General features: G+C 42.7%; 1 protein-coding gene across 1 annotated transcript; it reads right to left on the reverse strand.

The window, feature by feature from the left end:
* Positions 1 to 13,738: 13,738 nt before the first annotated feature.
* On the reverse strand, positions 13,739 to 14,722 carry KLF14 (KLF transcription factor 14). The gene has a single exon (XM_058530149.1). The coding sequence runs from the start codon at positions 14,720 to 14,722 to the stop codon at positions 13,739 to 13,741; it is 984 nt and encodes a 327-aa protein (XP_058386132.1).
* Between the last annotated feature and the right edge of the window lie 2,708 nt (positions 14,723 to 17,430).

Here is a 17,430-nt window from a genome sequence, read left to right on the forward strand (position 1 = left end):
TCCTTCAAGTCTAGGAATGGTAATGGCACCCTAAGTTACTAGCTGCAGGATACTGAACTATCCCTTGCTTAACCTCTACTCACAGCTTTGAGGATAGTGCTTTTGTTAAACTCCTCTATTGACCCAATTTGAGTGTGCTATATATCTCTTGCTGGGACTCTAAATAACATGGCACTGTCTGGTGCCTTGTGGCTTTTAAGGCCTTTAAGGAAATTTCAACAACCATGCCTGACAGCCTTCAGTAGAGATCATTTTCCTACCACTTATCTCTTTAATTCTCCAATATGGCCTCTTAAAAAGATTGGCTACAGATGACTCATAGAGATTGTTGTGTGGGTCTTTAACTTGGCTCAGATATAACATCAACCACAGTTATTTGCTGCCATTGATACAGTCAATGCTTTCCTTTAGATCTCTGTCCACTCCAACCAGCAGCATCCCCTTCACTTGCTCAGCAGCACACTCTCAGCATACTTAACTATGGTTGTTTGAATTCTCCCAACTTGTACCACTTTGTGGTGTGGCAAGACCTTTTTCTTGGTGTCCCCTTCTCCCTCAGAATTTCCTTGCAGGATTGTATCAATGACATCCTTATCTAGAGCCCATTCAGAGGTATTTGCACATACCCACACTCCAAAGTCTCAGTGCCTTTTCTGACTTCTGAGCATTAAATGTCTGTTGTCACAAGGATTTACATCTGAAGGTGGCTTTTTCCAAGAAGGAGCTTCAGTGCCTTGTCAACTTGTCTAGTTACCAGCATCTTACTCCAGTTTATCTACTTAGTCACCCATCAGTCTTCTACCTTGCGGCTCCCTTGAGTGGGGAGCCCCCAAGAAGTAGGAAGGACTCAAGTCAGTACACAAGGGAGTTCTGTCATTCTGGCTTTGAGGTTCCCTTTACTCTGACTGGTCTCTGTCACTTGAGGCCTCCTTGTTAGATTATGTGCCTTCTAGAGCTCTGGCAGAACATTGAGTCTTTAAAAAAAGTAGTCTCTGAACCTCTGGATGTGCATATTGCCACTACCAGCTCCTAATTACAGCCCTGGAGAAAAGCAACTTTCAGCTCTTGTTGAACTGAATTTGGGATTCTGGGCAATATCAGGAAGGTTGACCTACTACTCCCTAGTCAATAAAGTGCCTTCTGTCTCCACCTAGGTATAAAAAGTGGATGCTGAGACCCTTTAATCCTAGACCTAAAACACCCATGGTGAGGGGCTAAGGAAGAATCCATAAATATCCCAGGGGACTATCACTGTGACATTGTCTATGACCCAAAACCTGCTAAGCTGATGGTTGTCTGAGAAAAGTGTTTTGCTTTAGCTATACAAATACTTGAGAAGATGGGAAGCTAGGTCTATTTTCTAGGACTCCAGAACAAAAGCTATCTCTATATCATAGGAACTACATCAGGATGGGCCAGACTCTGAACGCAATCACAGTGGTCCTCTAACTAGGATTGAATACATGTTCAAAGCCTCCTGAGGAACAAGGTAAGGTTGCCTGTTGCGAGGACTCTACTGTAGCTAATGACCAATGACCAATGGACTAGAGGACCCCATCTGTCTCAGTCATTCCAGTTATAAAGGAGATCAAAATGCCCAGCTCAGCCTTAAAAATGGTGCTGGGAAGAGAAATTATGAGATATTAGCAATCTAAGGAAAAAGGTATCTATGATTTGAACTCAGAATTTAATACCTCAGAACTCTTGGTGGATGTTTTCCTTTTACTGTCGAACCTGGAAATTCATCAGGGAAGCAAATGCCTCATCGTAGATTTTGTATTAGTAATTGAGTAACTAAGGGGCCACAATAATGTGGAGCAGGCCTTAATGGAGAAAAGATCTGAATCTCCAACTGCTTCACAGATAAAGATCCATGCTCCTAGCTAAAATCAATCCCTCCACTTGTGCACTAGATCCCATTGCCTTTGCCTCCTCAAAGATATCACTCCTGCAATATTCCTCCCTCTCTGTCTTGCATTAGTAACTTTTTACTCCCTCTTGGATCATTTTCATTAGCATTAGCTGTTTCTCCCTATCCCCTCACCCCCTCCACTTCCCTATCTTAAAAAAAAAAGAATCACTTCTCTTGACCCCATTTTTTCCTACCACTTTCACTCAATTTCTTTGCTCCATTTGCAGAAAAATGTCTCAAAATAGTGCCCTATAATCATGGTATCCACTTTCTTCCTGTTCTTTCCTAAATCCATTGTAATCTGGCATTTACTTTTACCACTCCACCACAACTGCTTTTACCAAGGTCGCCAATGACCACTGAGTGGCTACAGTCAATGGTCAGCTCTCCATCCTTCATCCTACTTGACTTAGCATGAGCCTCTGACAAAGTGGACCACTCCCTTTTTGGATACACTTTCTTTACTAGCCTTCTAGGACATCATGCTCTTGGCTTCTTCCTACCTCACTGGTCACACCTTCTCAGCCTTCTTTGCTGGTTCCTCCACCTCCCTCAGTTCTTCATGTCAGAGTGCCCCAGGGATCAGTCTTATCCTTTCTTCTCTTCTCCCTCTACACTCACTCTCTCATTGATCTGATTTAGATGTACAGCTTTAAATTGTGTAAACTCCAAATTTTTATCTCTAGCCCAGGCTTATCACCCAAACTCCCGACATTTCATTCCCTATTCAAAATTTCCACTGGGATGTCTAACATACATTTCAAACTCAATATGTCCAAAACAGAACGCTTGTTCTTCCCCTACAAACCTGCCCCTACTTCTAGCCTTCCTCATCCCAGTTGATGGCAACTCCATCCTCCCAGCTTCTCGGGCCAAAGAACTTTGAGTCACTCTGACTCTTCTCATTCTCTCACTCCCCATAGCCAATCCTTTAGGAAAGTCTATTGGCTTTTCCTTTAAAATATATCAGAATCTGACCACTTCTCACCATCTCCTCTACCATCATTCTGGTCTAAGCCACCATCATCTCTTACCTAGATTAATGAAGTTGCCTCCTAACATGTCTCCTTGTTTAAATTCCTCAAACATAGCAGTTAAAATGATCCTTTTAAACATGAGACAGATCATATTATGCTTCTGCTCAAATCTCAGTGACTCTCCATTCTACCCAGAGAAAAAGCCAAAGTCATTACAAAGGCCTCTAAGGTCCATATAACCTGGTATCCCCTCTTCCTTTTTATAATTCTGCTGCAGCCATGCTGCTCTCCTTTCTGTTTCTTGATCTCATCCCCTAGGGTTGTTTCTTTAGCTGTTCCCTCTGCCTGGAGAGTTTTCCCCCAGATATCTCCTGTCCTTCAAGTCTTTGTTCATGTCTTATTTGCACAGTGAAGCCTATCCAGATCACTCCATTTATTACCTCAATCTAACCCCTAATCCCACCCAGCACTCCTGATCCCATTTAGCCTGCTCTACTTTTTTATTAAATCCATATCTTTTATTACCTTATATACTATATAATTTACCTATTGTTTATTTTCTATATCCCTTCTGCTAGAATATAAAATCATAAGGGCAAGGATCTTTGTTTTATTCACTTATGTATCCCAAGTGCCTATGGCAGTGCCTGACACAATGTAAACACTCAATAAATATTTGTTGAAATGTATGTCCTGGCCCATGAAATCCTGGTTCTTTTAGGTAAAAGCCATGAGTACACACAGCCCCAGAAGGAAAGCCTCTAGCACCGCCTCTGGGGCTGCTAGATGCACTCCAGTCCGATCTATTGCTGACCCCTGCTGGAACCCACTGACCAAGTAGCTGTCCCTCCCTTGACTAGATGAGTGGCCCTAGAACTCCTTAGGGACCAGTAGGATGACAGGATGCTGCTGATACCCTCTCTGCCATCTACTTGTGCCATACATACCCTACTGGAGCAGTAAGAACTGTGATCCTTCCTTTCTCTGGGGCTTTTCCTGATTCTAGGGGTCTGCAGAAGACAGACTAAAGCTTTCTTTTGTTTTATTTATATTTGATAAGTGTGTTCTCTTGTAAGGACCCAATTAGTTAGAAGGGGGAAAAACCCTGCTCTTAGTTCCACCTTCAGAACTAATAACTTAATCTTTAACTAGACTAAAAATTGGTGTGAGGGAGATATGTTTTGCAAAATATTAATGTGATTTTTTTTTCTTATTTTCTTCCATGTGGCCATTCTTTTTTTAACTAGAGGCATCCACGTGCCTCAGAGAACATCATGATTGTTATAGCAGGAATGCGAAGGTAAATAATGATTTCAGTTCAGCTTTTGAACTATAACTATATAATGGTCTTGAAAGCTTTGTTGGGAAAGTAAAGGAAACTCTAAATTTCAAACACTCTTAAATATTAAGAAAAAAGCATGTAGCCTGGACATGCTGCTTATAATCAATAGGCATGCCTATAATCAATAGACATGCTTATAATCAACAGGCAGAGCAAACTTGGAGTATGATTGTGGAAAGTTGCCACCTACTGAGGGAGGAAGTGAAGTGTTCTTCCAGTTGGAAGAGCCAAAGAGGGGGAAGGTCAGAGGGGTTGAGACTAGACTTACCTGGTGCTTGGATTCCTGAGAAAGAACCCATCACCCCCTCATTCCTTGGGCCGTGCCCAGAATGGGGAAGATGGACATGACATCAGGAATCCCAGATAAGTTGAGGTAGAATCTGGAACTTCTGGGATGGTCCCTCACTTCCACTTCATGTGCAGCGTGCTGCTGGGGCAATATGGTGCCATTCAAGAAGTAATTCTGAAACGGCCGAAAGGTGTCTAGGCAGACGGACCTGTGTCTGCACTCCAGTTCCCTGTGCCCTTGGTGTGGTGTGGAGGGGAAGCAGAATATTTTTCATGCCTTGGTGAGAGGGTGCAGAAATGCTGAGAGAACCCAATGTCCAGAAGAGGTCTGCACTTGGAATGAAAAAGTTGCATCAGCAGAAACCTCACAACAAGAAGCTACAGCAGGACCACAGGCTCCTGCAGCAAATATCAGAAAAGCAGCTCAAAGAACCAGACAGGACCTGTTGCAACTCATTGGGCACAAGCACTATATGCCCAGAGATCTCCAGCAAAGCCACACAGCATGGAAAATGAGTGAGGACCCACAGAACATCACAGCACACAGCCTTGAGATTGCTTCCCTGTCTGCCATCATGAGGATAAACAAACTCCCAAAATTCAGAAACCATGGTAGGAAGGAGGGGGGAGACCCTTGGAAGGAGGCAGCCCTGAGACAGTTTGACAAATTTAAATTTTTCCTCTGTCATTCACAGGTGTGGGAGCTTGTTAATAAGATGCAATCAGCTATAGATAATATAGGATGCTACAATCTTGTAAATGTCTGTATGTTTTTGACTGTTTTTCTTTTCTTTCCCTTTACTAAACCAGAATATTTTGAAAGGGGAACTAGCATTCGAGGTCAAACTTTGGATCATCAAGAGCTATTGTGGAAAATGAGAGGGATAAAGAATATTCCAGAGGAGGAGGAAGGAAGGAAGGGCTTGGGGCTGTGTGTATGTGTGGCCGTGGAAGGCGGGAGTTGGGGGTGGGAGTGGGAGTTTCTAAGGGAATTGAGATTGGGCTTAGTTCCTGTGTGATTTAACCTTCGTTGGCACCTCCCACCCCCACCCCTGCCCCTGCAATGAGCTTGAGGTCTCTGATTCCTAGCGAGGGATGGGGGAAGAAACCCCTCTCCAAGTTCTGGAATTGGCACTAGACCTCCTGAGCTGACATCCCTAATATATGGGCAAAAAGGCTCTTGATTACTTTAGATTCTTAGTGTACTGTTCTTTTTCTCCATATAAAATAGTCTATCTTTGCCCCACTAACGTTTTGTACTTTGAATTTTATTTTGACTCTGATATTAATCTTGTCACCCTGCTGGCTTTTATTAAAGCTTGTCTGGTATATTATTTCCTATTCTGTCATCTGCTTTTATTTTTTAACCACTAGTATTTTCCTCTCCTTTAAAATACTTTTTAAATGTCTTTTTTTAACTTATGCAAGCAATACATGAAGATATTCTCCTTTTAAAAGAGCAAAGGCATTATATACACAAGGCTAAAGATCCACTGACTGTCTCTCAATTCTGGTTCTTTCTTTAATTGCCTGTTACTATGCTTTGACCACTTTTTTGGGTCCTTGTCTCTTGAATTTTCAGTTCTTTATATGTTCTGGATATTAAACCTGTGCTTGTTAAATATTTTTTTCAGAGTGTAGCTTGATATTTAATTTTGTTTAGGTTTTCAGACATAAAACATTTTAGAATTTTGATGAAGTCAAATCTGTCTTTTCCCTCTTTAAATTTTTATTTAAAAATTTTTTTGTGTCCTAAACAAGAAGGCCTTCCTTATGCAATGATGATATATTTGCCAGTATTTTTGATTAATACTTTTTATAGCTTAAAAATGTTTGGGTCTTTACCATCTGGAATTTGTTTTTCTGAAAGATTTGAGATAGAAAGTAATGTGTTTAATTTTTTTGTTTCATGAAGAGCCCAATAGCATTTATTGACTAGTCCGTCTTTTCCCACTGATGTGAAGTGCCATCTCTCTTACATGCCAAATTTTTCTATATTCTCAGGTCTGTTTCCGGAGTTTTTTATTCAATTCTGCTTACCTGTTTGTCTATTCCACTATACTACACTAGTTTTTTTTTTTTTTCCTGAAGAAGACAGGCCCTGAGCTAACATCTGTCGCCAATCTTCCTCTTTTTTTGCTTGAGGAAGATTAGCCTTGAGCTAACATCCATGCCAATCTTTCCTCCACTTTGTATGTGGGACACTGTCACAGCATGGCTGATGAGTGGTGTAGGTCTGTGCCCAGGATCCTAACCCACGAACTTGGGCCGCTGAAGCAGAGCATGCCAAAGTCAACCACTAGGCCACGGGGCCAGCCCCTATCACACTGTTTTAATGACCATAGCTTTGTAATATTTTGATTCTTGGTAAAGCAATTCTCCCTCCCTCTCTCGCTGCCCCCCATGATCTTCTGTAATATTTCCTTGAAAAAGTTTCGTGAAAAATCTTTTTGGGGTTTTGATTGGAATTGCATTAAATATGTAAATTTGAGAAAAGGACTGACATCTTTATAGTATTGAGTTTTACCATCCATGGACACATTATTTATCTCCACTTAGTCATATTTTCTTTTATGTCACTCAGTAAAAGTTTTATAGTTTTGTCTATAAAGGTTCTTTATGTTATTCATTGCTACTCTATATGGAATCACTTAGTCTATTACATTTTCTGATTGATGATTGCTGGCATATAAGAAAGTCATTGATTTTCTCCTTTCTTCAATTAACATAGTGAATTACATTGTTACATCTCTATTTTTGAATTAATCTTGCATTCCTGAGATAAACTTCACATGATCATAATGCATTATTGTTTTCATTTGCTGCTGAATTAGAATTTCTAATATTTTACTTAGGATTTTTGCACACAGCTTTATAGATAAAAGTGGATTTTTCCCCCTTCTACTTGTCTTGCTTTGGTATTAGGGTTAGCTTAACTATATAATATAGAGTAAATTGGATAATCTAATATATTTTCCTATGATTTGGAACAATTTATAAAAGATTGAAGCTATCTGTTTCTTGAAAGTTTAGAGAATTTGCCTATACAACCGCCTAGACCTAGTGCCTTTTTGGGACCTAGTGCTTTTTTGCTAGCCTTTGACTATCATCTCAATATCAGATTTTCTACACCTTCTTAGACTACTTTGAAATTTTATATTTTCCTATTACATTATGCATATATTTTTCAACTCTATTGATATAAAGCTGGTTGTATTATTCTCTTACAATTTAAAAAGTCTGCTCATGGGTTATTATAATTTTGTCCTTTTTTATTCCTGATAACTTTTTTTGTGCCTTCTTTTTTCTTAACCATATTTGCCAAAGAAATCTATTTTTATTAGGCTTTTAAAAAGAGTTCTGCTCAACTCTACTCATCTTTTTCTTCTGTTTCATTAATTTCTGCTTTTATCTATGGCAGTGTTTTTTCACATCACTCCTCTATTAGCCTTTTTAGACATTTTTTTTTCCTACTCACAACCTCCTTCCCCCCAAAATTCTAAACTACCCATATAGTGTATATCTATGTAGTACAGCCTTTCGGAGGGCCACAACCATATTAATATGTAACATTTTTTTCACCCCTCAAGAACAAATTTTCATTCCCTTGGAGGCAATATCTTCCCTATTGAGAATCACAGTCCATGATAATGTCTCTTTCTACCTCTTTGAGTTTGTTTTCTTCTTCTTTTGGAGCTGAAAGCTTAGTTTATTCACTTTCAATCTTTATTTTTAATAAAAATTTAAGGCTATAAACTGCACTTCCTTCCCCAGCACCATTTGCTTGCATCACAGAAGTTTTGCTATGTAGTGATTTAGGTTCTCATTCAGTTCTAAATTTTTGTAATTGCCTCTTTTATCTGAGGTAGGTAGAGGTTTGTTTTTACATTTCTCAATGTATGGGGCTTTGGTTATATTTTTGTCATATTTTTATGTGATTACCTGCCTGGGGTTTGTTGAGACTTTCTTTCTATCTCAGCATATGGCCAACAGAAATGCCTGTAATCTTTCAACATTAAATTTGATGTTTACTATAAGCTTTTGGTAGCTGCTCTTTTTCACTTTAAGAAATTATCTTTTGTTACTAGTTTTGCTAAGGTGTTTTTAAATTACATCACAAATTGATGTTGAGTTTTAACAAATGTTTATTTTGGAACCAACTGGGATGATCATGCTTTTTTCCCCCTAATTTCTATTAATTTGATTAATTACTTTGACATATTTCATGTGTCTCATCTACCTTATGCTTTCCCTTAGAGATCTAAGTCTGTACATTTGCCAAGCCATATTTATATTCCCATTTACAATGGTAACATCACTGAGACTAAGCTAAAAATGTTGGAAGTATTGTCTATATTTTCTATAACTTTCTAGTACACTTATCTCAGTGCTGAAGGGATGATTTCCCATTGCTTTCTTTGCAGATTCAGGTAGGTACCTCTCAGTATTACCTTGGACCTGAGAGCACTGGTGGAGTTGGGCATTTCTGTTTTCTCTCTGAGAGCTTGCTTCCATTCTTCTGTTATACCTCTTTGGGTTTCAATCACCTCCTCTAACCTAGTATTAACTAAACTACCACTCTCTTTTTATAATCCCATCTTCAAGATTGGTTGGTTCTTGGTCTTATTTTTCATTTGTATTGTCAAATCTGTCGTTTAAGAATAAAACCTTTCTTCTAAAGAAATCCTTCTCTTCCTCCAACTCACTTGGCCTGTCTTTCTCTATTGCTTTTTCACCCTCCCATCGCCTCCATTTTGACTTCAAGATCTAAATTTATATTTGAAACAAATATGGCTCCTACTTGACTTCCTGAATAGACCCAATTCCTAGGGAGAGAAGAATCCAGGCACAACCCTTTTTAATACTCTTCCTTGCTTTTGGGATTATAATAGCATTGCTTCTCTCTACCTCAAACCCCTATATAAACAAACATTTGCATTTCTCTTTTTTATTTACAATTAAAATCCACCATTCCTCTGTGATTGAACAGACATCTTGAGTCCCTGAAATTGCACTGTCAGGGTTTATATAGTCAACACATCTGGCAACAACTTGGGACACAAATAGAAGGTGACTCTGGATACTCCATATGAATTAAAGAACTCAGCCCCTCCCATAGGTCTCTCTCTGGCCCTACAAATGGATGCAATTCAAGTCAAGATAAAAGAGAACCAAACAGGGTGCAACTGATCCAACATCACCTGCTAATCCCTAGCACAATTTAAGGGCTAGAATCTCCCAAATTTGTGTTTTGAAGTACATGTGGAACTTATACCATTGCACCTTAAAGTCCTCATCCACAACTCTGGCTGAGAATAAAGGCAGCACAAATTGCTCCATTCCATAGTGCCTTTCCCTTCTGCGGCAAGCTTGTCTGAACTATATCTATGTGAATCAAGATCAGCCACAGTGGCTTATGCAGCCTACTTCTGCAAAGCCCTATGTCCAGTACCTCTAAAAAAATAGTGACTTGCTTGTGGACACTAGCTACCATAAGCTGCTAGGACTTGAAAAGGCCAAAGAACTGAAAGGCCCAAGATCGCTAAAGCACTAAAGCCCTGTGCCTTGGCACACCAAACACCCCCTCTCCACACATCTTATTTTGGTTTCCTAATTCCAGTCAGACTGCCTATTTCTCAAGATTTAACAGCCAATGCATATTTGCATGTGTTGGGGCTTCAGGGAGAAAATTAATCATATCCTTTCCCCTCTAAGTTTTCAACCAACTGAGTAATAGATACAGGAATCAGACTAAGGAGGATCAAAATATCAGTATTTTGTTGATGAAGCCGTACCTATGGCCAAAATTTGGCTTTCTAATACCATCCTTCCACTGCCTCTCCAACCCCTCCCAATTCCTGGTATTAGGATTACCCACCCAAAGGAGAATAGACAAAAAGAAAACCACTTACCTGGAGAGCTGCAACTGGCATGGCCGCCCCAAAAGTGGAGACAGAGAGAGGTGTTCTTCAGACCTGCCACTGGGAGGCAGGTCTGGGTCTCAACAGTTGTGCTTACCATATGAAAACAGGATCTGAGTGGAGTGCATACACATTGCAGGCAAAGGGGTTCAAAAGAGAGAAGAGAGCTTAGAGCATGAATGTGTGTATCTGTGTATGCGTGTGTATAATGAGCCTTTATGTCTCCATCAGAGAACACCATCTTCCTTTGGGGAGAAGTGAGTAAGAGGTAGAGACAAGTTCCAAGAATAATATTCTAATATGGCTCCCTACTTGGAGAAGAACAGGGAAATAGGGACAAATGAGATATTCTTGTCCCCACGGGTGGGGGCAAGGCCTGTACCCTTCACCACCACCACCACCACCACCCTCCCACCCCCCGACAGGGGTAGAGGATCCAATTCTCTCATTCCCGAGGTCTGGAATTCATTCCCAGCTTCCAAATCAGATTTCAGGAAGAATTCTATTAATAGATTCTGTTACTAGGTCATTTCTACATCAGAACTCAGGATGGCAGGGGTGGGACAAAGGCCCAGAGGTTCAAGCTGACCCCAACCAATCCCCAGGCACATTCACTCACTGAGCTCCAACTGATTAACAAAAAGAAGCAAAAGAAACACTAGGAAGCCCCTTCCAAGGCATTTTACTACTAACCTCTCCTTAAGAGTTCTCTGGCCACTGGAGTGAAAAGGGTAACAATACCCAGACTGAAAGACCAGCCTACAAATCTTGCTTCCATTATCCAGCTACTCTGGTGTTTTGGGTGTCTCCCGCCCCACCACCCTAAGACCTAGGAGGAGTCATTGAAAGACATGTTGCATTTAGACTGTCACAGGCCATCCCTAGACAAAAGTCCCCAAGGTAGAAGAACCCAAATAAGGATACTACTTGGCAGCTTGAGAATCAAAAGTTATTTATCAAAGGATGGTTGGAAAAGCCCAGCTTTCTCAGCCCAGTTCCAGAATGGTCAGTGGGAGGCTCTCCTGTTAGCTTCATTGGTCTACCCACCCAATGGCAGACCTTCTACTGAAGGGGACAAAGGGGAAATCATAGTCCTCAATGGGCCCCGTAGTGTCCTTCCTGTCCAGTCCCAGCTGAGAAGACAAACGGAGCAAAGGGAGGACTCTTCCCACCACCAAAACTCACTTCCACAATTGGGGGCCTCCTCTTCACATATATAACTCAAGGAGAGCCCCACCTGTCCTGCTTAGTCCACATCAGGAAACACTGAACCTCTTCAGGGTCATAGGCCATATCCTTTAGGTCCTCCCTAAGAATCTTTCTCTTACCTAGTATAGGAGTATTTAGTAGAGTCCCAATGCCAGGTTCATATCACTCACTCTCTAGAGAAAGCTGGAATGCCCAGGACCAGAAAAAGAATAGAATTAGCATTGAAAATTAATCTATCAGGTAAAAAGATAAAGTCTCTCTCAAGATGCCAAAGAGTCATTCCCACTTCAAGACCACATAGCTTGGAAGGAGAGAATGGACTCAACCTGCTAAGAAAAAGGCTACCAGGTTAAACACAACAGGCAAAGGGCTCAGCCAGGACCAGACATAGGGAATAGGAAGGGAGGCAATCATGGTGGCAGGAAGGGAGAGTGGTGTCCTTTGACTAAGGGCCCAGAGAGAGAAGAGGTGGGGTAACCAAGTGTGAGAGAGAGAGTCACTTAGAAGGCCAGATACTTAAGTTCTAGTCACGGCTTTTGCCAGCAACTCAGCATGTGACTTTGAGCTTATCTAGGCTTTGGTGTTTTCATCCGTAAAATAGGGGAAAGCAGTTTGTTTAACTAAATGCCTTTTATGGTTGTATGAGATTATGGCATCCTCCACAAATGTGATTGACAGACTATTACAAGATATTCAGGAAGGGGCCAAAGGGGTCCTTATCAAAGCAGGAAATGTCTTTCAGCACCATCTCTAATGAAATGGTCACATGTATACACATTCACACACACAAGCACAGTGGGTGACAATTTCATCCATAGCAGCAGAGACACATACAGAAAAAAAGAATTACTGTTGATGCTTGATTACTGCATGGGGGGGAAGGGGTCCTGAAGGTCTAACCTTGAGGGACTCCAAGGTCGGGAGAAGGGTTCTCCTATTGGATAATAACTTTCATCTTGCTATTCCTTCCCCCAAATCTATGGCAGCCAGCTCTTTGGAAGAAGCCACTCTCACCTTCCTCTCCTACAACTACCAACTCACCTGTTGCAAAAACAAAAATGCACAGACCCCAAGGAAAATAAACCCCTAGTTAGCCACCAAGAAATGAATAGAGTCTACCACACCTGAGACTACTTGGAATGGGCAGCTGGGACCACATGCCCCTATTTCCTTGAATGTTAACTATGGTTCTGAAAGATCTTGTTTTGGACCTATCTCACCCAAAGTCACTTGAGTTTGCCCTCTGGGTGAAGAGGAAACTAGCCTTAACCACCCTTTTATTCCTGGTGCTTTTATGATTGCTTCCAAATTTTTAAACCAATCTTATTGTGAGAGTGAGCCAGGAGGTTATTCTCCCCAAGTAGGAATCCAAATGAGAAGAAAGGCTACGACGCAAGTGCAGGATTCCAAACCATGCAACAGGACCTCCAAACAGACTCACACCACTCCCCAGCCACCAAGAAGCATCTCCCAGCCATACATCCACATGGACTCTTACATGGCCTCTCCTAGCAGAGGTAGCTGGGGGAATTGGGGAGTGGAGGACATCAACCTCCCATCAACCTGGGATCCCTCTGTAAAAGATACTAAAAATAAATTAGTAAACATTGCTGTTTACAGAAATAGAAATCATTTCTGTTTCCAAAGGCCTCTCACCATCCTAGTCCTGGACATTTCCAAGACTGCCACCCCTGACACCCTCTCCAAGGTCCGCCCTGATGGGTGGGTAAGACACCAGAGTCTTTTGAGACTGGGAGCTCCCCAGGCACCTGAGAATTCCAGTTTCACATTTCTGGTTCCAGGGAAGGGAGAATCTTCAGGACTCTGGAGAGTACCAGGGTTCATCCCTTCTCACCAGTTCCTGGGGGCTGTCTCGAGGCAGCTCCCCCTTTTAGGATGATATACGTGTCCTAAGAATTCTTGCTATTTTCGGGCCCCCAGTCCCTCCCCCGGGGTCCAACGTGTCTGCCTGGACCCACCCTCAGAGCGGAGAAACCAGTCTGTGCCTTGGACTAATGACTCTGGGAAAGAGGGACGGGCAGAGAGAAGGCAGGGACAACCGCGAGGGGGATCGTCCTTGAGGGGACGACTAACAGCAATGACTCTCAGACAGGCAGGTGGTGAGGCTGGGCGCCTGGCCGGGGACGGAGCCGGAGCTGTCCACCAGGCTGGCAGGTTGCGAGTCGACGCGGGGAGTGCGACGGCGCCCCCGGTACTCGATCATGTCGGGATGATAGGCTGGGTGGCGGCGAGCGTGCTTGGTCAGGTGGTCGCTCCGGGAGAACTGCTTGGGGCAGAGGGGGCAGGAGAAGCGCTTCTCGCCCGTGTGCGTCCTGTAGTGGCGGGCCAGCTCGTCGGAGCGCGTAAACTTCTTGTCGCAGTCGAGCCAGTCGCAGGAGAAAGGGCGCTCACCCGTGTGGGTGCGCTGGTGGGACTTCAGATGCGACGACTTGTAATAGGCTTTGTTGCAGCCAGGGTAGGGGCAGCGGTGGCGCTTGGCGGCAGGTGTGATGGGCCTCCGACGGGGCACTGGACCCGTGGCGGAGGCGGGGCCCGCGCCAGGGGCCCCGCCAGAGCCCGCACCAGCGACGGCAGGCGCTCCGGGGACGATAGGCGCACGTGGGACCTCAAGCGCGCTAGAGGAGTGCGTGGACACGGAGACCTCGGCCGCGCTGGAGGCCGGGACCGGCTCTGAGCACAGGGACAGACCAGAGCACGGGGTCGGGTCGGAGGATCCGGACGAGGCGCGCGGAGCTTCCCCCGAGTTCTCCCCGAAGCCCTCCCCAGAGCCGCCGCGCAAGTCAGCCAAGACGCTTGCAGCCAGCAGGTGGGGCGCGGCGCCGCCCGCGCCGGGGCTGGGGGCGGGGACCTGGGGGAGCGGGGGGACCGACGCGGGCCCCAGTGGCCCCGGACCCGGCAGAGCGGACTCCGGCGGCGCCGCACCCACCTCCGAGCCTGCGGCTCCGCCCGCGCCCTCGGGGTCCGGCGGGCGGCGGTGAACCACGGCGCCCGCGGACATGGACACCAAGCACTCGGCGGCGAAGTAGTCCAGGCACGCCACAGCGGCCGACATGCTGGCACCGCCGGGCCGCCGGCGAGCGCCGTCCGAGCGCGGCCGGCCGCGGGCGAGAGAGTTCTCGGGAGCGTCCGTCCCGCAGCCTCGGAGCGAGAAGCAGGAGGCCCGGTGCGCGCCGCCCGCCGCCCGCCGCCGCTGCCGCCGCCGCCGCCGCCCGCGCGGAGCCCGCCCAGCCTGACGCGCCCCTGACGCACCGGAGCCCGCGGGGGCGGCGGGACCCGCCCCGGACCGCAGGACACCCCTCGGAACGCGCGGCCCGCCGGGCTAAGGCATTTTTAACAGCCTAAGAAATTATCTTGTCTCCGCGTTCTTGCCTCTGCTGGTGAGCCAGGTAATTTTAATAAAGAGAAAACTCCCCGATCGTAACTTCTGGGCAGCCTGCCGGCTTCGCTCCCCCCTCGCCCGCTGGTCCTCCGCCAGCTGGGTGTCCGGCGGAGTGCGAGAAACTTTTTTTTTTTTAAGGAAAAAAAAATGCTAATACCTGACATGTCTTTCGATTCATAATTACGATTGTTAGTTAAGCGGGCTGGAATTACATTTCACTTCTGTCCGCCGCTCTCCGACCGAATTTAAAATATCCCCGAGTCTGCATCAAAAAAAAAAGTTTTCTCATTTAACAGTTCCACCGTTAATCCAGCGTCGGTACCAATTCCCTAAATAGATCCACTACGTAGCCATTAATTAATAGCGTTTTGAACCAGAAACATTTTTAACCTTGAAAAAGCAAAGAATCCTCTGATGGTTGAAATTGAAACTTAAAATCCTTCGAGTAACGGTTTAACTATTCAACCAAGGAAAGAAAAATGCACGTTTAAACTGCATTAACCTGTCACAGGCAAACAAACAAATTTCCACGCTGAAATATAAATTATAGACTAGCAGCGAGATAAACACGTTAAAATGGACTCCCACAATTTTAATAATAGAAAGGCACGTTTCCAATTAGACAACGTCTTTTATTTTTCTTTTGACAAAAATGAAAAATAAGAAAATGCAGCAAATGATATAGAATTGCTCATATGGTGTTTTGTGATTGTGGAGGTTTTTCTTTTTCTATAATCAGATTATATGTTTCTTTACATTTCTTCATTGCTTTCATTTTTTTCCTCTGATTTTTAAAAAATTAAAAACACATATAAAAGCAAGCAGGATAATTTCTAAAAATAGTCACAGCACGGTTTTTGATGTACACAAGCTTTACTTATATATTATTGTTATATGCATTTTATTTGTAATTCTTCAGTACTTTTATTTTTCTTTTGAAAATTAAAAATACATATACATCAAGAATAACATATCTTCATGTGTTTATTTCCTAGAATAATCGAATGTGAAGTATCTGTCATTTTTGCTTCAGGTTTTAAATTTTTATTAAAGATTACAGATAGAGTTGAATGGCACTTTATTTCTCTCCCCAGTCCCATTCACCTTCCCCCACCTCCCTAGGTAATCAGCATTATAAGGTGTGTATTCTTCCAGCATTTGTTATTATACCTTTATTACCTAATTACCCATATATATTTATATGTAAATATATATATCCATGCTTATGTATTTTAAATTTTCTTTATAAATGGTACAGTAGTGTATATATCATTTTGCAACTTGCTTTTTCCCCTCCATATGATTTTGAGAACTATCCGTGTTGATATCTATAGAATCTACTTTATTCATTTCAGTAGTTTTATGATATTTTCAGCTTTATTATTTTTATGGAGATTTCATTCTAAAACAGATAATTATTTTATAGTTTATAGTTCCTTGCTTCAAAATTTTAGACAACTAACTCTCAGTCTACACATATTAAAATTTTATCAGAGAGAGAATTCTTTACTAGCTGTTTTTCTTTTTGTTTTATTATTTAGAAAAAATGTAAAGATATTTTTAAGTGCAGAGAGAATGTCACAAGCACCCATGTACCTGTCTCATATAATTGGTAAATGTTAACATTTTGCTATTTCGGCTTCAGGTCTATTTTTTTTTAATTGAACTATTTCTGATAAAATTGAAGTCCCTTTGTACTCCTCCCCCAAACCATTCTCCACTCTTTTCTCCAAAGGCAAACACTATCATGAATTTGGCATGTAACTTTCCAATCTAGGTTTTATACTGTCACTACATATGAACCCATAAAACTACAGAATACTGCTTTGATTTTTTAAATATCCATGTGTGGTGTTAGACTGTACTTATTCTGTGATTTGTTTTTTCCCTACATGGTGTGTTTTTATTTTCTCTCCATATTGATCAATATAAATCCAGTTCATTGCATTTTAATTGCTGTGTTGTAGATCCATGCATATGAATGTGCTGTGTTTATTCATTCCTCTATTGATGAATATTTAAGCTGCTGCCAATATTTTGGTATTACTGACAATGCTAATGTGAACATATGTGCACATGTGTCCTTTGCACATATGTGAGAAAGATACACGTATTTCTCTGTGTATCTACCTAGATGGGGAATTGCTGGGCTAGACACACATTTTCAGTTTTATTAGAGACTGCCAAATGGTTCTCCAGTTTACACACCCATCAGCAGTGCATGAGAGTTCTTATTTCCCTCACATGACCTTCAACACTTTCTAGATTCAGACTTTTCTCATTTCTGACAATTTAGTTTTTTAGAAACCCGGTATCTCGTTGTTTTATTTGAATTTGTCTCACTGCTAGTGAGGTTGAGCATTTCTTCATATATTTATTGG

Source organism: Diceros bicornis, chromosome 3 (assembly GCF_020826845.1).
Source record: "Diceros bicornis minor isolate mBicDic1 chromosome 3, mDicBic1.mat.cur, whole genome shotgun sequence".
Lineage (NCBI taxonomy): Eukaryota > Metazoa > Chordata > Mammalia > Perissodactyla > Rhinocerotidae > Diceros > Diceros bicornis.

What these genes read in the sequence shown, in the direction of transcription:
- KLF14 (XM_058530149.1), bottom strand. Translation starts at nt 14,722, where the DNA reads ATGTCGGCCGCTGTGGCGTGCCTGGACTACTTCGCCGCCGAGTGCTTG.